The sequence below is a fragment of the Hesperophylax consimilis genome, chromosome 10, assembly GCF_061612785.1.
Source record: "Hesperophylax consimilis isolate HC1 chromosome 10, BYU_Hcon_1.0, whole genome shotgun sequence".
Classification (NCBI taxonomy): Eukaryota; Metazoa; Arthropoda; class Insecta; order Trichoptera; family Limnephilidae; genus Hesperophylax; species Hesperophylax consimilis.
In genome coordinates this window covers 11,305,443-11,332,031 of record NC_142845.1, presented here as the reverse complement: position 1 = coordinate 11,332,031, position 26,589 = coordinate 11,305,443, and the positions used below count along the sequence as shown (strand labels likewise).

The 26,589-nt window shown below is 33.4% G+C and overlaps 1 protein-coding gene across 3 annotated transcripts; it reads left to right on the top strand.

Annotated features, from left to right (window-relative positions):
- The first annotated feature begins 40 nt into the window (after window positions 1-40).
- Ppat-Dpck (Bifunctional Phosphopantetheine adenylyltransferase - Dephospho-CoA kinase) lies at window positions 41-22,993 on the top strand. Of its 3 annotated transcripts, XM_089636585.1 has the most exons (11): window positions 54-316; window positions 396-580; window positions 1,970-2,162; window positions 2,568-2,753; window positions 4,113-4,261; window positions 5,275-5,475; window positions 14,910-14,998; window positions 15,637-15,802; window positions 16,946-17,128; window positions 18,316-18,532; window positions 22,959-22,993. In XM_089636585.1, the coding sequence occupies exons 1-10, from the start codon at window positions 139-141 to the stop codon at window positions 18,526-18,528; spliced, it is 1,743 nt and encodes a 580-aa protein (XP_089492711.1). In that variant the 5' UTR covers window positions 54-138; the 3' UTR covers window positions 18,529-18,532; window positions 22,959-22,993. The 3 variants fall into 3 exon arrangements, with proteins under 3 accessions (XP_089492712.1, XP_089492711.1, XP_089492710.1); XM_089636586.1 differs by lacking the exon at window positions 22,959-22,993 and having other exon boundaries at window positions 41-93; window positions 18,316-20,915; XM_089636584.1 differs by lacking the exon at window positions 22,959-22,993 and having other exon boundaries at window positions 18,316-20,915.
- Window positions 22,994-26,589: the final 3,596 nt, after the last annotated feature.

Here is a 26,589-nt window from a genome sequence, read left to right as displayed (position 1 = left end):
ATGGTATGATAAGAAAATCGCTGATAAGGAAAAAGGAAAAGTTGAATGTCACTTTGACAGTAGTTTGTTCAAAGATCGAGATTCTACTTTTCTGTGAGCATGTGAATTATTATTGTTATTATTTGTTGTGATTGTCCGATGATTATTTATGTATCATATAATTTCAAACGATTAAATCAAAATGAATACGAAAAATGTACGATGATTAGTTTCGGCAAATTATTTGCGGAGTATAGTTTCAGCCTCTCAATTCTATTAGTCGGCATATTGACATTATTTGGAGGTGTTCTCATTCACATCCTCTTAGTAAACAAAGGTTTATATTTTGTTTTACCATAATAAAACAGAAACCGCAATAAAATTTATTTTTTTACGGTTTTTATGATTTGTTACAGATAATAAAAAGGAGACTAAAATGGCACAGACGGGATTGGTGATTGTTTCGAACTTTTCTAAATTATCTCATATTCTTGCTTCTGCCAAGAGTCACGTTAGTAAAACTCTATATATATCCTTTGCACCAACACTGAGACTGCCGCTGCTTTCATACAATGAGCATCTTACTGGAATATATACTCAGGTTAGCAATCCTTTTGATAATTAATCCTTTTAAATTTGTCCCTCATTCATTTCAGGTGAAGTATATAGATATTGATAATCTTTTAGAATTGCTGTCCGATTTTTTAAAAAATAACTCTTTGATTTAACTTAATTATTATAAAAGCCAACTATTTACATTCGTGGGAATGGAAAACACTTAATTTAAAATTACAATTAAGTGAAATGAAAATTTACTTTTATATGGGACGACAATGGACTGCGCTGCGAACCTTTGTCTTGCTCTAGCGAACTTTAAATTTCTGCGCAGGGTCTGGTTATTTCAATGTGAGCTCTTCGGTGGTCAATGTACGATGGTGTGTGATGTCGTAGTTTATTCTAAGGAATCTCGTACCCTGCTGGTGCCAAAAATATGGTCACATGGTTTGCCTCCAGCTCGTCGAAATGATACCCATATTTCACGTTAGGGCAAGTCTATTAATATGGTTAACTGATTGATGTTATTTAAAAAAAATCTTCATATAAGCGTGGCCAGCAATCTAAAAGATCACCATTGATTTAATTGATATATGTTTTAAAGGCTTACAAAGTAGCAAGACATTGTTGATTGTTGCATTTCTTTACTTTAATTTTTTCCAAGATACACACTTTATTAGTCTCCGAAACGTAGACTTGTGACAAATTAAATATCTTTACCAGCAGACCAATCGAGATATGCAGATAGTTGAAAATAATTTATTTAATTTATAATTATATTATGTTACCCATAATTGAATCTACTCCTTCTTTGAGACACTTAGGACGGGTTGTTTCGGAGTATTTGAACAATTCATCAAATTTCAACGTTCATTTCTGGGATCTGTGAAAGTCCAATTCAAGTTCTGTTATTATATCATTATAGGCTAGTTGCTTGACAAAACTGAAATAAAAACAGAACTTGAAAAAATCTTTCACAGAACTTGAAAATTAACGTTGAAATTTGTTGAATTGTTCAAATACTACGAAACAACCCGTCCTTAGAAAACTCCCTACCTGTAAACTAATATTGGATTGAATGATGCTTTTTCGAAAGCTTCATTCAAACCAATAATTTAGTGATTCCAAATTTTCTTTTTTTGACTTGTTGATTATTCTCAATTTACACTTTTATATAATTTACAATTTGAAATCCGAAATATCTACAACCCCTTCTCTTTTTTCCTCTAATAATAAGTGAATATCTGTTTTGATAAACTTGATAAAAGAATCTCTGTTTTGATTCATTATAGTTTACTTGATAAAAACGGAACACATTTAAATGTTGAAGAAAATTAACTAAGAAAGTACCTAAATTTCAATTTCCCAAACATATTGGGAAAAATCTGAGAAAGTACCTACCAAGTGTTTTAATACAATGTGTTTTTTTCCACAGTCAATCCAGATATGCAACAATCTCGATATTCGAGTTTTGTTGGAGCAATTGAAGAATCCTTTACTGAAAGAAACTCGCACATTAAACCCGATTGATCTGGTGATGTTTGACCATCAGCCCAAAAGCGAACTCAAAGAATTTGCGAGAAGCCATTTCTCGAATTTGAAAGACGATTTCTCAGTTATGAATATTGGTGAGCTATTTTATTAATGTTATTTAAAAAAATGTTTCTTTCTTATCTAACCTGTGTGAGAACAAAGTTCATCTTGTTTATCGTAGATACATATTAGTATTTTATGCGTTATTTACTTCGATGTAAATAATTCTTATCTTCTTTACACATCGCTGTAGTAATGACCCACTATTTGAAATACCTTTTTTGTTAACAATTATTCAATTGTAAGCAATAATTATTAGCCTGAAACACTCGTCCACATTGAAAAATCTCCTGATAAAAGATACATGACGCCAACGGGACTTTGTGCTATGCATAAAAAATCTTGTCTTAAACATTAGTTTACCGAAAAAAAAAAAAATAATTACCTTTTTTGTTGCCAATTTCGTACGTATTTGACTTTTTGCTATGATTTTTTTTCAGATGATGAGGAAATTTTTATACAAAAAGATGGCGGACAGGAATCGGAGGGAAAAACATTTAACTATGTGGCTTTGGGAGGAACTTTTGATAGACTCCACACCGGTCATAAGATTCTTCTCTCTCAAGGGGTTTTACGAGCCAATAAACATCTTACAGTTGGGGTCACTGACGTCAACATGATCAAATGTGATGCAAAATAAAATAATTATTTTACTTGTATTAAATGCTGTTTTCAAAAAGGTTAAAGCTTAGGTTCCATTTATTCTGGTAAATTAGACGTAAGGCCCAATACAGGCAGACTTCATACAAATTTTCAGTTTTACCAACAAATTTTGCAACCTGGCTTTTCCCAAATTTCACTCTGCGAGAGCCCACCTTTCAAGGGTTTTTGCTGCTTCAGGTATCCCATAAACGAATTTTCTGCATTATAGTTAAGATTGTGTTATTATGAGTATAGATATGATTTCGTTTACTGCTATTTTGTAATGCTTTGAATACATTAACATCAGTCGTACGCTGACCGCCGAAGAGCGCACATTGAAATAATCAGACCCTGTGCAGAAAAGTAAAGTTCGCTAAAGTAAGGTAACGGTTAGCAGCGCAGTCGATTGTGAGATTTTTCTGCACTAGGTCTCTCGGCAAAAAATTATTTAGATTTTCGAAAAATAGATTTTTTTTAAATATTTTATATTCTGTGATTTTTCGCGGGTGACATAATTTTCTTTGTGGGAACTTCCATATGTGTGAACTTTTTAAAAATGATAAAGTACCCATTTATATAATATATTTGAACAGACAATTATTTTAATTCTATATTTGAAATGTTCATACATATTAAGCTCGGCTTTAGCTCGGTTCCAATCAGGGGGGTGAGTCTATATCTTTTGAATTATAACCTTGCTTGAAATGGCTTTAGCCGTGTTTGGTGACCAGATCTGAATATCCAGGTACTTCCTCTCCTTCTTCTTCCCATCTCCTTCCCTTCCCCACTACCTTCAGCCTCACAACATTCCTTAATTATTGGGGATGCCATAGTCTCACTGGCTCCAGATAGTTGGGAGCAGTTGGGCCTTTTGTGCGGTATTTATATAATTTTATTTTTTAAATGAGTCGCATGTAACATATATAACAGACTCACCCGAATGCCATGTTAGCTAATGCAAAACTCACTCACCCCTCTGATCTATTCTATTTCATAGAATCTATGAAATAGATCAGTCAGAACAGGCTTTAGAATAGAATATAAGCCACATGTGAATAAACCACAGGTGAATAAAACAATATATGAATAAACCATAGGTTCTCACAGAATAGATCAAGTGGGAGCCTAGTATTACTTTTGCAGGCCATTTTTAAAAGTGTTAGTGTGCAAGTCAAATTACTACTTGTGATTTTTCACATGTAACAAGTATGTATGTAGTTAGTAAATTATTTTTTTAATGATAAACTAATGTTTATAAGACAAGGTTTTTTTTATGCATAGCACAAAGAATAAGAAATTATTATAAGCAATAATTAGTCAATAAATGTTTTGTTATCTTACAGCTAAGAAATTATGGGAGCTTATAGAACCAATCAACATTCGGATTAACACTATAAAACAGTTTTTGATTGACATAGATCCGTCCTTGGAGTACAATGTGATCCCAATTCAAGATATGTACGGGCCAACTAAAGATGACCCCAGACTTCAGGTAAATTATAAATTTTACAATCAGATTATGAGGTATTTACGTAAAGTAATGAGAGTAACCTTCTGAGTAGTTGCCTTGGGAAGCCACTCAGAGCTGAACACGGTTCATTCACTCTTCATAGCATTGCTGGAACACAGATACTGGAAACGCTTTCAGCATTATTTTCCGTTCAGTGTTGTTCTCCAAGGTCCCAAAATGGTGTATTTTCTAGTTCATATTCAAAAATCCAAGACTCATCACCAGTCGTGACACGTTTCAGAAAATCAGGGTAATTTTCAACCGGCCTCGTAAAGCCAAGAGATTTTTGCTTCCTGTTATCATTCCTGCGATAGGTTTTCGTAACCATTTTCATGCAGATTCTCCTTACTTCCTTGATCTAAATCCGGTGAATGGTTGTGTGAGACAAATTCAATCCTTCCTCTATTTTTTTTTCCCATCATCAAGCCGGATCATTGGAAATTTTCATCTGTAATTTCAGTTGAAGGCTTTTCGCTACGAGGTTCATCTTCAATTGACTGCTTCCTAAGAATACCTTAAACTGCCTAAAAATCAAAAGCCCTTGACAAAACACTCTCTCCATAGGTCTGTTGAAGTTTTGTAAAGAATAAAAATTTGATAAAGATTTTCAGAATCCGCTAGAAAAAACCTGTTTACAAAAACAACTGCCGAGTGACTCTAGCGAGATTAAACTCATACTGAAGGAACATCAGATTTTGGCTTGCCTCCTCCCAAGATCGAATGCTACGCTACCAGTCTCATTACATTATATACACACTTATATGTATATATATGCACTAAAAATAACAAAATCTCTTCCAAAAATGCCAACACTTGCACTAACAATATAATATGCCTAAAATTTACAATAAAAACTGGAACATTACCAAAATAGGCAATATTTTGCAAATATTATGTATATTAACTAATAAAAACTAATGATTGTCGTCACTAAAGCCAGGTAGCCAAAAAATTATTCTAGGTACCGACCATAATTTTTATTTAATTTTTTTCAGTTACTTGTAGTTAGCCAGGAAACAATTAAGGGAGGAGATAAGGTCAACGAGAAGAGGCTTGAAAACAAACTGTCCCCAATGGAAGTGTATTGTATAGAACTAGCAGGGGAACCCCAAATCCAAAATGAAGAAGAAGAGGCCAAGGTCAGCTCCAGCAACAGAAGAATGAGGCTACTGGGAACAGTTTTAAGAGAGCCAGAGGTTAGTATGTCTGATTTTTCCAAAAGATATGTAATGTTATAAGTAGAGACCGGATTATATGCAACAAAAATAGCCCAAAATATGCATGCAAATATACAATAAAAATAGCTAAAATATGCACGAAAATCCATAAAAAGGGTCAAAATATGCAACATGAAATCGTATTTTTACATATTTTTTTTTATTTTAGTAAGCTATTAGTTCTCAAGGATAACAATTATATTTTCGAAAATATCAATTATCAGTATTTTTTGTAATGGTATCACTCAATTGCCAGGGCTCCTACCAGGGAGCAACTTAACAAATGTAAATTATCTCTCATAGCGAGGTTGAGGACTGACTGATATTTGGGGCTTATGAAAAAAGATGAGTGGAGAAAGTAGGAAGAATGTTGCAAAAAAGCATTTCAAATGGAAAATGCATTGAGAAAAGCATTTAAAATGCAAAATGCAAAATGGTTTTTAGAAAAGCATTTAAAATGCAAAATGGAAAATACCCATTTTGCATTTTGCATTTCCATTTGAAATGGATTTATTTGAAATAAAGCACATCTCTGGAAATGACAATATGAGTTCCTACCGGAATGTCATTTATCCAGTTCCTACCTATCTCCAACCATCACCTTGCGGGAAATTATTTGAAATTTAGAACAATAGCAAGAACACTGTAAATTTTTTTTTTAATTTCTTTTGTTCACTCCTTTGATTATATAAATGTCTAGATTGAGCGTTCGAGTGACGAAACGCCAAAAAAAATATCAGCCAACTGTTGGCTGATAAGCTCGTTCAGTCCGCTCAGTTGCGAAACTATCGCTGTGCGGTAAACACGTGTTGTGTGACATTTGAAAATGACGATTTGCGCTATAACAGTGTGCAGAAATTACAAAGGACGATTAAAAATAACTAAAAATGTTACCTATCATAGGTAAGTTACCTTTTCAAAGCCATATAATAACCATTTAGTTAAAGAAACAATTCAGTTTTAATAGTGTAATTTAGTCTTACCATCGTCTTGACAACGCCATATTTTGACGCATTGTTTACAGGGTTGCCTGTTCTTCAAATTAAAATACCCACATAAGGTAAAAATTGCAAGGCGCAAATGACGCCGTTCTATTTATAAAGGACATTAACTTTAAATTCAGTAAATTTAAATGATTCATCTCTTTAAGAAATATATGAATCTAGTATATAAAAAAATTTCCCATGTGTGCGTTGTTAATTTTAAAATTGGTTTTAATAATTACCCAAAGTACACTATATATAATAATATTATAAATGTGAAAGTTTGTCTTTGTGTTTATGTAGAAAACTATCTTACTTAAATGAATTCAAAATTAAACGAATTATAGGTCCGGCAAAATCGAAACATATTTTTTCCCAACTTTTTTGGGAAATACTAGGGAGCTGGTATCACTCAATACGCCTACAGTGACGTTAAGCGCTTACGTCAACGATATAAGTTGCGTATACTTGTGTGCGTGACACGCACACACGTATTTCAAATCTGGCCTGTTTTTTCTGTCGGAATAACAGTGCAACACTCTATCTAGACATTTATATAATCAAAGGTTCACTCATAAAATTCAAAGTAGCCTAGTTTATGGTAGTTTATTTGAATTAGATTATTGGATGACGAAGGCGAAATATTGGTCCTTAGGCCAATATTTTTTAGAAAATTGTTCTAGTGCTCCAATCAGTTAATAATTTAGGTTTGTTTGGAGTCTGCATATGTGGTGAGTTCCCCAGATAGTAATTTTGTAATATCAGATAGAAAAGAATTAGCTTTGATCCCAAAAAATATAAATATTTAAAGAAGAGTATATCAGATTACGCATTAAATAAACTGCCAGTAAGCCATAGGATATTTAGGTAAATAAATAGGATTTAAAAATAAAAATTTTTTGAGGACCCCAGTAACCAAGGTAAACAACAATATTTGACATTCATTTGAAAAAAATAAAAATATATTTTAATGGTATATTTTTATGTTGATAACGTTTTTCTGGAATATAATATATCATAGATTCGTAATGTTGAAAGGTAGTTGAATTGGAAATTATAGATTTGTTATGTCGAAAGGTAGTTTGATTAGAATATTTAATTTGGTCACATTTAAAATTATTTATTGATTTGGTTACTGGAATGTAGTAGTAAAGATACAATCATCTCCAAGTTGGGGTAAGCTTCGGTTTATGGGTGAAATTCCTAAAAATTAAAACTAGTTATTTTTATACTAACTTTGGGCCGGGGAATCCGAATCTGGAAGAATTAGGTGGCGGCAAGCAATATTAACTGAATTACACGACTTTAAAATTTCGACGCACAAACAATTTAACTGGCCATTTTGAACGCTTTCTGACAATAAAACTAGTTATCTTTATACATCTTTATACTAACTTTGGGCCGGGGAATCCGAATCCGAAAGAATTAGGTTGGGGCAAGCAATATAAACAGAAATACATGACTTAAAAATTTTAGATGCAAACAATATACAACGCCATTGTCGATGCGTTTTTTTGACAATAAATCCATAGAAAAATAACCAAAGATATATAAAATTAAGTGTTGCTAGTAAGCAATAATATCAATAACGTAAAATAACATGTTTATAATTTCAGTAATATTTCATATTCAAACAGTTAGATTTAGGTTTATTATCACGAAAGGTGAGTTTTTATGTCGGGGGAGACGAAAAAATATGCATTTTATATTTTAATTTTGCTAACATTATTTCATTTACGTTATACAGGAAAAAATTACATTTACTTTTCTCACAAAATTATCCGATTGCCCAAGTAAGCGAACAAAGATTAGCAGACCAAAAGCGAGCTATTTTCAAAAATAATTTAATTTCTGTAGTCACATTAGAACAGATTAAAAGAGAAGTAGCAGATAGATTGCAAAGGGGAAATAATTTAGAACAAATTAACACAAGTAATAATGTCATATCAGATGCATTGAATGTAGATAGTTTGGATAATATTCTTGTCGAAATGTCCAATGATATTACAGTAGATTCAAATAACTTAGACGTTATTTATAATCTTAGGGAAATCAACATTGCAAATTTAAACTTTGTTGATGAAAATATAGTAGAATTAGCTAACTTACTTCATAATAATATAAACAGATATATAGATGTAGAGCCAACAGTTAGACCAAAATTACCGAAATTGCATACGTCAAAGAAATTATCTAAATTAATTTTTGAATTAAATAACATAATTTTACCAAAAATCATATTTGACGAAATTAGTGTTTTAGATCTTCATACAATAGTATACGCTAGTGCGATTACTGTTTGTAATAAGTTAGGAATTAAATTATCATCCTCTGACGATAGATCATATAGTTAAAGTAAACCAGAATGGCAGATCAGATTAGAAAATGATGTAGTATTTTTAAGAAGTAACATAGCTAGAGTAATAGAATATAAAAATGGAAATAGAAGTAGGAAAATTTTGAGACATGTAGATGAAATTGGTAGAAAATTTGGTTATAACATTGATAGTCATAATAATGAAAATATAATCAATGATTTATTGGATTTATTAAAACAAAAATTAGGCGTAAAAGCTAGTTGATTAAAAAGATATAATTATACATATAATAAAAAAAATAATAATAGATTATTCCAGAAAAATGAAAAAATATTTTATTCCAAACTTGACGATAAACAAAATATTATTTCGAATAATAATATTCCGTTGCCATCTGAATCAGATATGCGCGATTTTTGGACTAAAATTTGGAGTAAAGATATAAAACATAACGAGTCAACTCCCTGGATAGAAAATGAAGAACTCAATTTTTCAGGTATTGAACAAATGAGTTTTTCTAATATATCGGTTGAATTGTTAACCAAAATTATTAAAAATACTCATAATTGGAAAGCCACGGGTTGCGATTGGATACATAATTTTTGGTACAAACGTCTGACTACTTTACATCCTCTTTTGGCAAAAAATCTTTCAAAATTTGTCAGTCAACCTCAAAATTTTCCAAATTTTCTAACTAAGGGCATTACTTATATGTTACCCAAAAGCGAAAATATTAATAATCCCTCTCAGTACAGACCCATTACATGTTTACCGACAATATACAAAATTTTGACCTCTTGTTTAACAGATTTAATATATACTCATTTAGATGAAAAAAATATTTTATCTGAACAACAAAAAGGTTGTCGCAGAAAACATATGGGATGTAAAGAACAATTAGTTATTGATTCTGTAATTCTAAAACAGATTCAAACTCGAAAACGTAATTTACATACTTGCTATATAGACTACCAAAAGGCTTTCGATAGTGTCCCACACTCGTGGCTGATCAAAGTATTAAATATATATAAAATTAACCCCATTATTATTAACTTTTTGGAAAATATTATGTCCTTTTGGAATACCGATTTACTTATCAATTTAAAAGGTAAGAAAATAGTAATACCGGGCATTTCAATTAAAAGAGGAATTTTTCAAGGAGACTCATTGAGTCCTCTTTGGTTTTGCTTAGCATTGAATCCTCTATCTAAAATGTTAATTAAAAGCAAGTTTGGAATAAAAGTTAAGGGTAATACAGGGGAGAGTAGTACAATTTCGCATTTATTATTTATGGATGACATAAAATTATTTTCGAATTCTGAACAAAATTTAGAGAAAATGATTGAGGTAGTTAAAAACTTTTCAGATGATATCAAAATGACTTTTGGTTTAGATAAATGTAGAACGATCCATATAGAGAAAGGCAAAATTGTAGATGGGGACGAGAGTATATTTAGAAATTTCCAAATTACTAGTATGAAAAGGGATGAGGTTTATAAATATTTAGGATACCCACAATCAAATAGATTAGACCATACTAGTATTAAAAATGATATTAGGATTAAATTTCAAACTAGGATCAGGAAAATTTTAAAATGCAATCTATCTGCTAAAAATTTAGTAAAAGCAATAAATACTTGGGCAATACCTCTATTAACGTACTCATTTGGCATAATTAAATGGTCTAATACAGATTTAGATAACTTAGAAAGATTAATTAGAACTACGCTAACAAAGTTTAATTGCCATCATCCAAATTCAGCTATAGAACGAGTTAATTTACCTAGAAATTTAGGAGGTAGAGGTATAGTCAAAATAACTTCTTTAAAACATAATCAGGTAGAAATGCTAAGAACTTTTTTCCATAGGAAAGCTCATAGCTCAGAAATGCACAAAATAATTTGCAAGGCAGATAGAAATATTACATCTTTAAATTTATACGATGAGAATGCCAACATTTTTATAAATCCCAACCAGGAATTATTAGATTCCTGGTCAAATAAAATTTTACACGCAAAACACTTCAATTATCTCAACCAAACATATGTTGACAAATTTTCGTCAAACAAATGGTTGAGTATTGGAGAGTTAAGCGCAGAAATAGAAGGATTTATGCTTGCCATTCAGGATAGAGTCATTAATACTAAAAATTATAGAAAGCATATAATCAAAGATACAAATCAAATTGATGATTTGTGTAGAAAATGTTTGGCTTTTCCGGAAACTATAGAACATATTATATCTGGATGTTCTATATTAGCACCGTCCGAGTATACATTTAGGCACAATCAAGTTTTAAAAATAATTCACCAAAATTTGGTAATTAAACATAACTTGATTGACTGCCGTAATATAGTACCATATTATGAATACGAACCAAATTCATTTTTAGAAAACGAATTTTATAAAATATATTATGATAAAACTATACTAACAGACCGAACGATTAGTCATAATAGACCCGATATAGTTTTACATGACAAAATTAAAAAAATAACTTATATCATTGATGTCGCTATTCCAAATTCCTGTAACATTCAAAAATCTGTTAATGAAAAAATTAAAAAATACACAGATTTAGGAAACGAAATAAAAAGAATTTGGCATTCTCAGACTATAAAAATATTACCATTCGTTATTTCGGCTACTGGCATTATACCTAGCTCTCTCATTAAAAATTTAGGCGTATTAGATCTATCAAAAAATTTATATATAAAGATGCAAAAGTCGGTCATTTTGAATACATGTAGGATAACAAAAGATTTTTTAAATATTTATGTTGAGGGATCAGTAGGATTTATAGGCCCTGTTAGAAGTACTACCGAGCCGAACCCTCTGATATGAAAATATCTGGAGTCGGTGAATTTTTTTTTCCCATTTGATCTCTGGTGAGTTGACGTGTTGTTGTTCTTGTATTGTTTTGTATTTATTTTACTTATATAATGCACTTGCATAGTGTTGATTGACTAGCTGATCATTTGTGGAAAAGTGAGTGGAAGGGTTTAGTTTTTCCTATGGGGAAGATTTAACCCGGACAACAAAATCGGAAGCATAAAAAAAAAAAAAAAAAAATGTATTTAACAATAAAATTTAGAATTTACCTTTAAAAACGTATATGACTAAGTACTGTTCTAAATGTTCTGTAGACAAATTGTGTCTACGATCGCTTAATATATTTTTGTAAGCGGAAAAGGAACGTTCTACGTTTACTGATGTGGCTGGACAGAATTTAAATTTGGGTGCGATTTGTGAACTTAGGTATTGTTCCGGGCAAAATTTCACCTGCCCCGTTGATGAAGTTATCAATTTGGCACAAAGGTTCAAACCCTGGGTTATTATTCAGTATGTTTTCAAATTTTTCTATGAGTTTACTCGGGAATAACATTGGCAACGAGGAATTCATAAGGCGAATTTCCTTCATAACCTGAATAGATGCATTCAACGCCAATCCATGAGTTTCAAGCATTTTTATACTTGCAAGTATGTAGGCAAAATGAGTGGTAATCATAGCTAGGTTTTTTTTAATACTGGCGTCGTCAAACGATTCTTTGCACTGAAAACTGCCAAAGCCTCTGCACTATCGAAGTCATTGATAACACCCTTGATGGCTTCAAAATGTTCATGATAAAACATCGCAGCTTCGATCCATGTACCCCAACGTGTTATTACTGGCTCAGGAGGTAAAGGGATATTTGGCAGTTTTTCTTTGTAGGCCTTTATACGAGCAGGCGCCTTAAGAAACACTTTCTTTGCTGATGAAATTAGGTTATTTACATTCGCAAACGTGGATCTCACTTCTTCGGCGAGTCTGTGAATTCCGTGAGCAAAACACGTCACATGAATCAAATTGGGATAAAATACTTGGAGGGCTTTGCCCGCTTTGATCATATAGGGGGCAACATCTGAGAGCAACACATACACATTTTCATCCGCAGAAGATTCAGGAAATATTTTTTATATACCCTCATTCACAAATCTGGCGATCGTAGAATGATTTGCCTTTTCAAGTTCTCTGCAGGCCACCAAATAGGAAGGTGAAGGTTCAAGTTTTAATGCACCAACAATCAAATTTGCAATTTAATGGCCGCAAGTGTCGGTGGTTTCGTCAGCTCAAATCCATATGATGTTATCCTTGAGTTCATTGCCTATTTCTTCCAGCACATGTAGATAAATTGATGGTATGTAATTTTTACGTAACGTAGATTCATCCGGTATATTTTGATTTATGCAATATTTTCTGAGAAAATCCTTCAAGGCAGGATTTGTCAGTTTGTATAGAGGGATATTGCTTGCAAGAAATGCTTCACATAGATCCATGCTAAAGTGATTTTGTTGTTTACCTTTGGAGGTTACTTCACTGTTACTGCTACTTGCCACTGTAAAAACTTGTTGTCGTGGGCCCTTCTTCTGCACTCCTGCGATATGAACACTGGTTTTGACATGCTGGTCTATTTGGAACTTTTTTGTGCTAGAAATGTTTTTCTCGCAAACTTGGCAGTATAAAACTTTTCTGTCGTATGTAAATATTCCAGGATATTCAGCTATCCACGTATGGGCACTTTTTTATCAGGGGGCATGGTTCACTTTCACAATGTACAACTTCGTGCAAACAAACAAAACACTAGACGAAACTCTAAAGAACAGCGCGTGCGACCAGTCAAAAACAAAATTTGCAATTCACTGAATTATCATAAAAATATACCAAATCACCCCTCATACGAATGAATGAATTGTTTTCGGCAATTAGCCGAATTAAGCCGAGTAGGCGCGAGCGCAGGCGAAGATGAGAGAGGTTCCCCCCCGCTCCGGCCGCCGGCCGTAGCGATCAGTAAGATCAGTTATCAGTTCTTCGCTAGCCGCGCGCCTTGCTATCTGACGTCTATAGTGTCGCTATGTGAGGCATCTGAACGATATCAAGCGTAAATATGCAACATCTCAAATTATTTGCTAAAATATGCAACTACCGCTGAAAAGGGTCTAAATATGCATTTGCATATGCAAATATGCAAATGCATATAATCCGGTCTCTAGTTATAAGATATTACATTAAAAAATATATATTTAAGATGTCATCGTTGTGCTTGCAAAAATGTCTATGAACCAAATTTCAGTAAAACGTTTTTTACATCAAAAATTTCTAAATTAATCCAGGAATCAAGCCAGATCTCGGATATGTGCATGAGTTTAACAATTATCGCATATAATAGTACTCATTCAGACGTTTCTTGTTGGCGCATTTGAAAAAAGAACTGGGAACTTTGCTTCCCTTGTAAAATTTTGTAAAACTCACTTAGCCGGCCTTGCAAGGATAACAATGATATATAAATGTGTGGAGTGTATCGAAAGGTTTTTTATTTGTGTAGAAATGATACCATGTGGTATTAGTAGAAACCTGAAAATTTATCTTTGGTGGATTTTGTATTGTTGTTTTTAAAAAAAAAAAAACAGAATGACAATACGCAACCTTTTCGACATGAAGTTAGCTGCATTCCATTTTATGGCTGTTCTAGCCATGCACCTAAAAAGCCCTGGACAGATCACTAGTGCGATTTTGTACGAATGTCATTGTAACCAAATCTAGTGAAAATTGAGGGGAAATTGTCTGACAGCCATCTGAACTGATTTGTATTCAAAGTGATGCATATTGAACTATTATTATTTTATTTTTGTGTTATTAATGCAGTTATAACGCCTTAGGATTTTTTTGGGTATTTGATGAGACAAGGAATGGGATACGTCATTAAAAGAATTAAATAGGTTTTGGCATTTTTCATACATCTTCACCCTCACCCCGTATCCTCAAATTGTTCTCGAATTACTCCGTCCAGGGCTTTTAAAGTCCATGGTTCAAGCTTACCAAAACCATAGACAAAAAAATATTTAGAAAGTATTACTTTCTTATTTTAAAATAACAGAATTAAAAAATTTATTTATTGCTATCGCAAAATTTTCAGGTCTCTGCAATATGTAGTTGATTATAAGAGGAAGTACAATTCAGCTTATTACCCCAAAATTCGTATAACACAAATCCATTTTCTTTATTCTATATTCGTGTCAAGTTGAACTTGACGATGTTTACAAATAATCTCACTTAAAATGGACTTTTTTTTAGATAAAACCAGATTTGCCAGCTTATCCGTATATTATTGGTTTGACGGGAGGAATTGCAAGTGGAAAAACAAAGATCGCAGAAAGATTGGGGTAAGACGGATTGTAATATTTTTCATTAATATCCTGAATAATATTCCTGTAGTCTAGAAGAATTATTAATAAAATGTTCCTCAAAGATGGTTTATTCTCACTTGCCGATGTTGGATAACACACTTGATAGCTTAAATTCTAATAAGATCTAAAAGTTAAATAACAGATAATGTAGGTATTTATAATCATACTGTATGTTAACCACTCGAGCTCACGTAATAACTGGAATATGAGTTGAGTGATTGGCGTTCGAGTTAAAAATTTCTCGCCCTCATTTAAAATAAAAACATACCTCTGAATTTTAATACGGAGACATATAAACTGATTATAGTGCTTTATAGCTAATGAATACACCTATATTTTACCGCTTATCCTAGGATTTATAAACAAATCGTGAATGCGCAAATTATGGTAAAAAATGGCATATTATGGCATGCGATCACTCAAGACTTTTTGCAAACTCGGCATAATATGCCAAAAATCACTCGAGTGGTTATACAAAATTTGCAATAACGTGCTATGGATTCACTATGAAAATTGCCATAATTGCTCAAAATCAGCTGTGAAAACTGGAAAAAACTCTTTGCTTGGATTCAAATCAAAGAAGATATAAATTGATAGTAACTAATCTCTTTCAGCAAGCTGGGTGGTGGAGTGATTAACTGTGACCTACTCGCGCACGAACTGTACCGACCAGGCCAGCCAATGAACGCCACCATAGCCGAGACTTTCGGGCAGGACATCATCACCCCCGACGGAGAAGTGGATCGCAAGAAGCTGGGCAACATTGTCTTCAATGATCCGGTTAACCTTTATTTAGTCTCATTATGTCTTTCTAATTCTATCAAAGTAAAAATTATCCTAATTAAGGAGAAGGAACTCCCGAAACATTTATATATGACACAACATGATGTGCCATTAACATACTAAATATAGTAAACTAGCTGACATATACCCGGTGTTGCTGGAGGTTATCCTTAGGAGATGGACATGTACTACTGTGGACTTTTCTGTAGGCCTTTTTAAGATATATAATTCTCTAGTACATTATGTTGATGTATCTCATAAGTTTTAGCCAGCATTAGCAATGTAAGCCCACCTAAAAATATATTTTTTGACGACTTTCTACAGTATAATATGCATGTATTATATATATAAACCTTCCGGAAAAAAATTCTCTAAATGATTGTGAAAACCCTATCAAAATCCATTGTGTAGTTTAGAAGAACTAAGCGCACAAACAGAAAGACGCGGATAGCGACTTTATTTAATACTATTTAATAAAGAAGAAGGACAATATAATTTATGTAGTCTATCTACTTTTATAACAATAATTGTTACTATTATTATTGTTGTGCGATAATTGCGTAGACCATCGACACATGGGTTAGATTATAATGGTTATAATCTAGGCAGATATGTGCCTATGTAAATTAACACTCCGTTCGCTGAACCAAAAATATAGGTATTCGCAAATGTGACTTACGGAAGAGTTGGTTATGGTGTTCGATGATATGGTTCTTTTGGTAGTGCTCGTATGGTGGAGGAATTCACAGGCACTCGTATAAGATTGAACTAATTATAACTCCGGCTAAAAATCGAATTGACACATCGGTTGTTTTCTCGATACGGTGTTTTTGTCAACTGTCATTAGCTGACGTTTTCGCTACAGCGTGGGCGGCTTGATTCAACTCAAAGCAACACTGCGCAAATTCAACCCAGTAAAATTTGAATCCTAACCTCCTTATTGGTTGGAGCGGAAAAAGCGTTAAAACAATTCAGAGTCACGAAACAATGTTATTATAAAAGTATTAAAAATTCAAGGTACTGAATGAATATATTGACTTTGAATAAAATCGCAAATGAAATTATCTTGTGAGAAATAGTGTATTACTGTCCATATAAATTTTTCCTCCTCAATAATAAGAAACCTTGGCATATTTGCAGACTCGACTGATAGAGCTGAACAACCTGCTCTGGCCGGCCATCCTTGACCTGGCGCTGCAGCGTGCCCAGGAGTTGGGGCGCCAGGGCTATCGGGTGGTAGTCATGGAGGCAGCAGTTCTGGTGCAGGCCCAATGGTACAAGCACTGCCATCAGGTGTGGACCAGCATCATACCGCCGGAAGAGGTGATTTGGGATATTTTTAAAGCACAATTGTTTTATTGCCTACTATTCCTAGGGTTATATCCGTAGGATTGCTATCCGTCGCGATGTATCTGGACTGTCACAATTATCGAGCCCTCTATCATGACAAAACCTATAATGTCCTGATTTAAAAACCAGCACAATCGAGCAATGCTGTTTAGTAATGAACATTATCTGCGCCCGTGCTGACTATCAATGTTGCTGTATGTCCTTAGCTATCTGGCTATCTCTAATGCGTGTTCTTTGTTTTTGTTTATTTCTTTCACATTGACATTGCCATATTCACCCATTCAGATCTTTGTACTTGTATTTCGTGCTCTGAAAAAAATATGACATGTATTAATTTTATAACCACCCTTATTTAGATTCATTGTGTAGGCCACTTATTCAGATTTATGAAAATATTATAAAACCATAAAGTCTCCTTGGATTTATATATTTAACTCTTTTTTATTTAAAAAGTAGCTGTACCCCGCCATGAGTTTCTGTGGCTCAGTCTGTCTGTGCAGATAGAGAAACAATAGCGCATGTTGCTTTTACATCCAACAGATGGCGCTGTTTTTTAAAAAAAGCAACTTTTTACATGTCACAAGTGACATCTAGAAAATATAGGTGTATAAAAAAACACGCATATTCGAATGCAACGTTGTGTCAAAATTTCATAGCAATCATTTCGGAAAATTCGAAGATTTTGAACAAACAAACATTAACATTTTTATTTATGTAGATTTGAGAGAGAAAAAAATCATTTCTCTGAATATAAGTAGCTATTTTAGGGAAATGTTTCATTCCATACAATTAATTGTTCAACGTCTAATTATAAAAATAATATTGTAAAACCAAGAGATTATCCAACACACCTAATTTTTGAAGAATTTAAAGTATTCAAATTTAGTGATCTAATCCAAAAAAACATAATAATTCAAATAATAAAAGAAAAAAAAATCACAGCTTTTTTAACTGAAAATCATACTCGTCAAGAACATATATTTCCAACACAAAAATGTAACACCACTATTTACAAAACAGTACAATTTACAAAACATCATTTTGCCAAACAAGAATGAGTAGATTAAATTATACTGTCAGCTGGCACATCGCGGACTTTATGCGAGAACCCACCTGTTAAAGTTCACCTCATTCACTATTTCCACTGTCTTTATTTCTAGGCTATCAAGCGGCTAAAAGAAAGAAACGGTTTGTCCGAACAAGCGGCCAAAGACAGATTGGCATCACAACCGACCAACACGGAGCAGGTGGCCGCCGCCAACGTCGTTTTCTCCTCTCAGTGGAGTTACGAGTTCACCACTGCTCAAGTGCAAAGGGCTTGGGACAATCTGTTGTATCACTTAGAAGGAAACAAAGTGAAGAGTAACATCTAACATTGTAATTACAATCATCTAAAATTCCTTGCAACTAATTTTTCCCATATTTTTGGCAGTTATCTTTTTGAATGATCACAAAGTTCTAAAGAATTGGTTTGTAACCTAGATTGTGTCCCGGATAAACATATCCGATTTTTATTTATATTGGATACATTGTCTTTTTCTAAAAGTCGGAATGAATATTCAATTTTCATTGGAACAACTTTTTTTTATTTATTTATTTATTTATTACACGCCCTAGTGGGCTTTTCTTCAACTTAACATAGAACCTTGATGCAATTCCCAGTTGATTTATGAGTACTATCTTCTTGTTCAATGTTATATTACATTGATGGGTATGATCTTCAAAAGTTAAAGAAAAGTGTTCCAATGAAAATCTAAAATTCTATTTGGAATTCGCAGATTGATAAGATGTTATTCCTTCTTCATGTCATTGTATAATTTTTTATTACCTTTCATTCTAACCCGGTCTCTCTGTCGGGTACACTGAAGAGATGAACCAATAGAAGTGTGTTGTGGGCATATCTTGTGTGCCCGAAGTAAGGGAAATTTTCATATATGTATGTAAATTTTTTCTTGAAATGGAAATCAATTTCATTGACGACATCAGTGTTATTTCGAAATGGTATAGATCACACTTCTATGGACTATCTGTTTTATGAGGAAGTCTTATTTTGTAATGTGTTTATTCTAAGTCCACGAATTGCTCATTTTATGAATTCAAATCAATGGTTATTTAGGTACATTGTAAATTATGCTAACAGTTGTTATTAAAGATTCTATTTTGTTTATAAATATTTGTTAAATATGAGTTGCATTCTTGGAAAAACCGCTTTGGAATTTTTCAGGAATCTGGAGATGTTGTGTAAAACTGTTTGGAACATCTAGAACATGTACGTTTAAGCTAAATATCTAAATAATTATTTATTATTCTTCCGATGTTTTGGGAGAAATATAAATATTTAATTTCCTTTCAATGAATTTAAAATATTTTTTTGTTAATGAAGCTGCATTAATTTCCAGAGCGGCTTTTGGAACTCCACGACTTTATAAATATCATGTGTGAATGTTTTTTTATCTAGGTAATAAGTGTTGTATTTTTTTCCAAGGTTTGGGTTATTATTCTTGTCTTTGTCTACCGGAAATTGGACACCATTATGGATTTTAGCATTAGACATGGCTACTCTAAACAATGACGTTGCACTAAATCATGTGTTGTTATCGAAGGTTCTTCAATAAGGACTTTCTTCGTCTACTGACACTTTGTTTTTCCTTTAAACCAGGGGTGAGAACCTATTTCTGCCGTGGGTCATTTGGGTAGCATAACATTATTCAAGAGCCAGATGTATACAAATATATATTTTTTGTGTGATTAAGAAGAGGGTTAATTTTAACTGTCCCAGAATGCAACGTGGTTCATGTTTTGTAGAATTTAACCTAATTATTATCAACTACAGTTTGCTTAATTCCGGTTGGGCTTGAATAAAGGACAATTTGAGTGATTTTGCATTTGGTAAAAGGGTAAAAATTTTTTTTTTCAAAACATTTAATAACTTTCCCATATTTTTATGACTGAAATATGACAAATAAGACGCTTTCACGAGCCGCCACTGCACACATGTACAGGGCCGGCTCTGAACCAAAGAGCGCTCGGTGCTAATAAAAATCTCAAGGGCGATATGTTAGGTGTTAGCTACTATTAGCGCCTTGACTCCTTAGGGCCTTGGAAAGTCGGCGCTCGGAGTGGACTGCTTCAATTACAGGGCCTACCCTACACATGAAACACAAAAAAGGATAAAGTTAGTTAGTTTTGGACAGGCTTAATTTAAAACATTGTTGCATTGGTGGGCGAGACATTTCCTACCCCTGGTTTAAACAATTTTTGGTGCAGTATTTGGCATTTTATATTCTAATACTCATTTTATAAATGGTTAAAGTAATCATAGTAATGTTTAGGTTTTGACAGTTCAAAAAGCATTCTCCAATTACCTCTAATTTTTTATTGCTTTTTATGTAATGTTTAATATGTAAAGGTGCTGATAATATTTGTACAATAAAATATTAAATCGATGAATAAGTTATTTTATTCAATTAACATTAATCCGATTATAACACTGAATCTTTAAACTTAAGCCAAACAAAAATAATGCATAAATCTTACAGCACAAAGCTCTGAGCCTAAATGTCAAGTTCAAAGATCGAAGCACCAATCAAGCTCAAAGCTTAAAGCTCCAAGCATAAAAACAAGTTTAAATCTATAAGCTCTACGCAAAATGATCCAAGCTTAACACACTTCGGCTGGGAAAGGTAGTTCTACCCGTTTGGTCGATTGATGCTTAAGGCCGAGAAGGGTAGTTCTACCTTTTGCGCCAGCCTCATTTCAATGGCAGAAAAGACTGAATTATTGATACATAATAATGTTTTTATATAAATATTATACAGCAACCTCTTTGTAAAGGTCCCAACCATAGACATAGGAATATTAGTAGACCTGCCCTAAAGGCCCGAACAAACCGCCGCGATCAAAGCGCGTCCGCGATCCCGTGCACGGTGGCGATCAGATGTTGTGTATGAACTTGTAGCAACGTGTTCACATCGAAGCGTTCACTGATTGGCCGCGGCATCCTGTGCAGCGTCTGGACGCGGCGATCGCTCGCGTCCGCGATCAGTTGCTGCTTGCAGGATCTGCACGCTGCACGCAACGTAATTATCTCTGAGTTTGTGGTATTTCTCATGATGTCGGATACAAATACAGAGAGAATGATCAACGAAATTAGCAAGCATCGTTTACTTTATGACACTTCACATCCAGAATATAAAAATAATAGAAAGAAGTATCAAGTTTGGAAAGAAATAGGAGAATTATTGGGATTAAGTGGTAAGTTTTAGAAAAAATATATTTATTTTTATAGGACATACATTTTTATGAATTAATATTTTTACGAATTAACATCTTCTGTTTTCACCTAGCGATATTTGTTTATACTTGAGTAAATATCAATATTATATCAGTGAACAAAACAACAAAAAACATTAAAAACACGCCTCTTTTAGAAATTATTAAGTATAAATAAATATAATATTCTGACACAATCATACCGTGCATTACTTATCTTCATCATCTGCAATAGTCGCTAGAAGTAATAATTCTTCTTCAGATTCGTCTCCAAACATGATTATGATTATTTAAATGGTTCCCGCTCCGAGCTATACCTACCACACAACCGACACGAACGTACGAGTGCCACGGACACCAGCTGATCGCTAGTTGATCGCTAGTTTGGTGTGAACGGTTCTGCACGCACACAGGACGCTCACCGTGCACGCCATCGCGGACGCAAAATGATCGCGGTGGTTTGGTCTTGCCTTAAGTGATAAAAGTGTATTATTCCTCACTCCCCATACCGGTTCCATTGGAGCGTGAATCTAGAAAATGTGAAATCATCATTCTCATCATCTATGGTCGAGCTTCATCGGTTCATTTTACGAAATAACACGGCAAAATGGTAGCTTGTGCTATGAAAACTTGTAAAAATAGAAGTGAAAAAGAGAATAAACCCAATTGTCGTATTACATTTCATAGGTAAGCATTATTTTACTTTATTTTAAGCTTATTCACATCGTATAATATGGATCAGTTTTAGAAACATATACTATCACATCAAGATACACGTGGACGCGAAACACAAAGCCGTTTGCATAAGAATCAGGGATGTGCCTTCGCCTTTTACGCTTTGATAAAATACATAATCGTATCATTTGGAACGTCTATTTTTTCATCTGTTATTTCTTGCTGGAACTCCGTCGTATTAATAAAGGATAATAAACCAATCATTTTTAAATTTATTCCACTTTAATGGCGTTATTAGGTACTAAACGAGTTTTGAATTTTACGCAACTCATAAACAACACTTAATATAGGATAAATGGTTGGTTATCAATTGTGAATAATTTGTATGTTTGGAAGTAAAATGTAGATACAGTGAGCATGTTTGGAATGAAAAATGTATGTGTCAATTTGCTGTCCGATGATATTTTTTATCTATTAAAATTAAAAATATTATATTTTTCTATCGCACGTCGCCACCGATCATATATTATCTTTGGATCATACTATCACACTTCGCAACGGACCACGTGTTAGGTACGCGCGTTGTTTTGTATGTACGGTACTGCTGGAACGAGAAGGAGTGCATGTCACGTAATGCGCTAGGTTATACCGAGTGCCGATGTGTGATAGAAAAACATGTTTTTTGTATATAATTGAAAAAGTGTCATCGGACGGCAAAATGATGTCCAAATTTTTTCTCCAAATACTCTTAGGAATCGCTGGTAAAAGCTGTGTGTATATAATTTCATTTGTTTTGTTAGTTGTTTTCCTTTTCTATTATCTTCTTAAAAGTGAAATGTTATATATTTTCTTAAAGATTTCCCAAAAAAGAAGACTTGAAGACAATGTGGCGGCTTTCATCCAGTAAAAGTGAGCAGACAAGTATTCGCAACCTTCGTATCTGCTCAGAACATTTCAAAGAGACAGATTTTATAATAAACAAACATGGCACACGTGTGCTACGTGTAGGTGCGATTCCATCGGTCTCTTTGTCACCTGTTACAGAAAGAATTATCGTTAGTATATACATAAATTCTTTAATGACTAATAATTACATGTTGTTTTCTCTTAAACTGTGCTGTTATTTTTGTACATTATTTAAACCCCTGTAAATTGTTAATTGAATGCTGTTCTCACAAATATACTTTAATTCTTAACCCTTTTTCTTTTCATTTCTTCCATTGTCCATATATGTTTATACATACAGGGTGTATCGGCACTAACCCGACAAACTTTAATCAGCTATTCCTTAGCACATTTGGAGTAAAAAATGTTATGGGCACTTTGCTGTCCGGTAGCATTTTTTTTTCAATTATAAACAAAAAAATTTAAAATTTCCACACTACATCACTGTCATTGGCATTGCGTTTCGTGTTCAACAGCTGTTATAAGCAAGTATGTCAAAAAGCGTCTTCGCTCTTTCGCACACACTAAATAATAATAGTTAAAAATGAGACGAATGGTGCCGTGCCATTTCGTTGTGATTGTAAAAGTCCGCCAATATAGGTACACACAGAGGCGGATTAACTGTTGAGAGCGCCCTAGGCAAGCACCTCATCGGCGCCCCTCTAGCGACCACATATTATAAATTTTAACAAGTACCTAAAGTAAAGTTAATAAAACATAAAAAATTTAAATGATCAATTATTTATGTAAAGGAATAAGTACTCACTAATAAGTACCTACCTAGAAATGCCTAGGATCCCTTTGTGTTTAAATTACGAATTTTATTTTATGCACTTTTCAAATGTCACTTATGTGTTGTCTTGGTTACACTTAAACAGCATTTATTTATGAACAGCATTGTGTACTCGCTATGTGGCTGACTGAGTGACTAATAAAAATAATGTAATTTTTTAATATAAAAAAGGACGACAAATAAACTTTAAATGTCGTTTCTTTGTACTTCAGAGCAACGCATTGTTTTATTTGTCTTATAAAACGATATTTTTAGTGAAGAAAAATGGAAAAGTTACGATTCACATTTACAGTGTTAGCAGCATTGGGTGGAAAAACCGGTGTGAACTGCATAACTTCAATCGAGTCACCCGATGAACATTTATTTGATATTCCTGATGATTTGAAACTTGCAAGAAAACACACCGCCATAACAACTACGGACGTTTTTACTAAAATTCAGAATTCTCTAAAGAAAAAACATCAAACACGGAAAATATTTATTAACCGGTATTTCAATGGAAGATGCTCCAAGAAACTAGCATCATTGATCCCCTCGGCACCGGTGCATAGTCGGGAAACACACCAAACGCGCGCCCAACATATGTACTCGGTTGACATTTGTCATGTGACAAATGCTTCTACGACTCGTTATTGTGTTCAACAGCTCGGCTGTGGAACGATTTGCCGGGCTCTGTGTTTCCTCCTTCCTACAACATGGGTCTCTTCAAGACCCACGTTCACTCCTTCCTCTCCTCAAAAAGACCCTCCACACAGCATCTTCAAAAATGACAGAGGCCCTGAGGGAAATTATTTTCCTCAGAGCCTCTTGTGTTGGGTTAATGTAAAAAAAATATAGGAATTACCTTAACTTTTGAGTTTTAACTTTAAGTTTTAATTTTAACTAAATTTGAGGAAAATTTGCTTAGATGAAGGTGGGAATTTACAATTTGGTGAACAATACCTGGACGAAATTAAACATGATACGAGACTTTCTGAAAATAATAATAGTAAGGGTAGTGAAAATAAAAATCTAGGAAAAACAGCAGAAAGATTTTTACTCGAAAAGTTTTCAGGAAAAACATCAAGTGTTAACCAATGGATCAATGATTTATTTATTTATTGTTTGAAACACTTACAGAGTGTTAACTTATTAAATTATTACATTAATATTATTGCGTGGGAATGTGCACAGATATTAACACTCCAATTAAAAATGTTCACAGCATGCGTAAACAAGGTTCAGTTGTTACTAGGCGAAGATGCTAGTAGTGAGAAAAAACAGAAATAATAATAATCAAAAAGAAATATAAAACATGAATATAAAACACGAATATAAAACATGAAATATAAAATATAGTGAGTGTACAGAGAAAGATGAGGAAGAAAAAAAGGAGAATAATAAAGCTAATAACTGTTATATATACTAATCACAAAAAAATTAAACATCTCTGCATCTACATTTTTGTTTTGCGAATTTGTCAAAAACATCGTCATAGTTTAAAGAGAGCAGTAATTTGGATTCAATGTTAAGTATGGCTAACGAATTTAATCTCCTGTCTGTCATGGTTGAGCGAAGATAATTTTTCACTCTCTTTAGACAGGAAAAACTCCGCTCGCCACTGCAATTGCTGACTGCCGTCGATACGCACATTCTTAAGGCTATGTCAATGTTTGGATAAATTGTTTCAAGTTCTTTTTTTCTTAGAACCTGTAAAATCGCTTTGGTTGTTCGGGGCAGATCTCCATCTCGAGCTATCGTTCTTAAATAAGAACGTAGATGGATACATTCATCAACAAAGCACTTTTCTAAATCACTAGAATATATTGTTACTAACATACTAGCACTATTTTGAACTTCTTCGGTGTTCAAATTGACCAAATTGCTTAAAAACGAAAATTTGGTATAAAAATTGCTGTACGCTTCTCGTCTCTTTTGAAGTTCAACGACAAGTCTGTCTATAATTACTAAATATACTGTCACTCTAAATGTTTCCCGACCAGATAATGAAAAAGTAATATCTTCGGCAGATTCATCTGCTGTGAGTTTTCTCTTCCGTATCCTCTTGATGTCCTTTTCATATTCTCTGACTAATGCGAATTCTAAGGCTTGCTCTTCATATTTATTAAAATTTTCCCTTTCTGAAGAAATTATTAGAATCAGACTGTCATACATTTGAATAACTGTACAAATATCAATATCAACGGACTGTAATTTTTTATTGGTTTTATTCATGTGAACTAAAATAAAACCCCAAAACACGATCATGAAAGCAGTTTCTAGTCGTTCTAATTTCAATCTTATGCCTTTAGCTTCACATACAACAGAACGTTTTTGCTCTGTATTGCTCTCGATAGCAATTAAAGCATTGCAAATTTCTGGAAATGACTCTTTCAAACTTTTACAAGCATCTGCTCGAGCTGACCAGCGTGTGTCAGATGGATTTTTGACAGTAGTTTTATTTTTTTTATCATTACCTAGGATTATTTGTGCTTGTAGAGTTTGCCATCTTTGAGTTGAAGCTGTAAAAAATGTGTAGATTTCTTGAAGGAGAACAAAGAACCAACAAGGTTCTTGAGCGCATTCAGCGGCACATTCACCCACTAGGTTAAGCGAATGTGCAGAGCAGGGTATATATTCTGCTAGGGGACATAGTTCTTTTATTTTGGCCTGTAATCCATTGTAAATGCCTGACATATTTGCGGCATTATCATACGACTGGCCTCTACAGTCTAATATATTAATTTCAATCATGTCCAATGTTTTAATA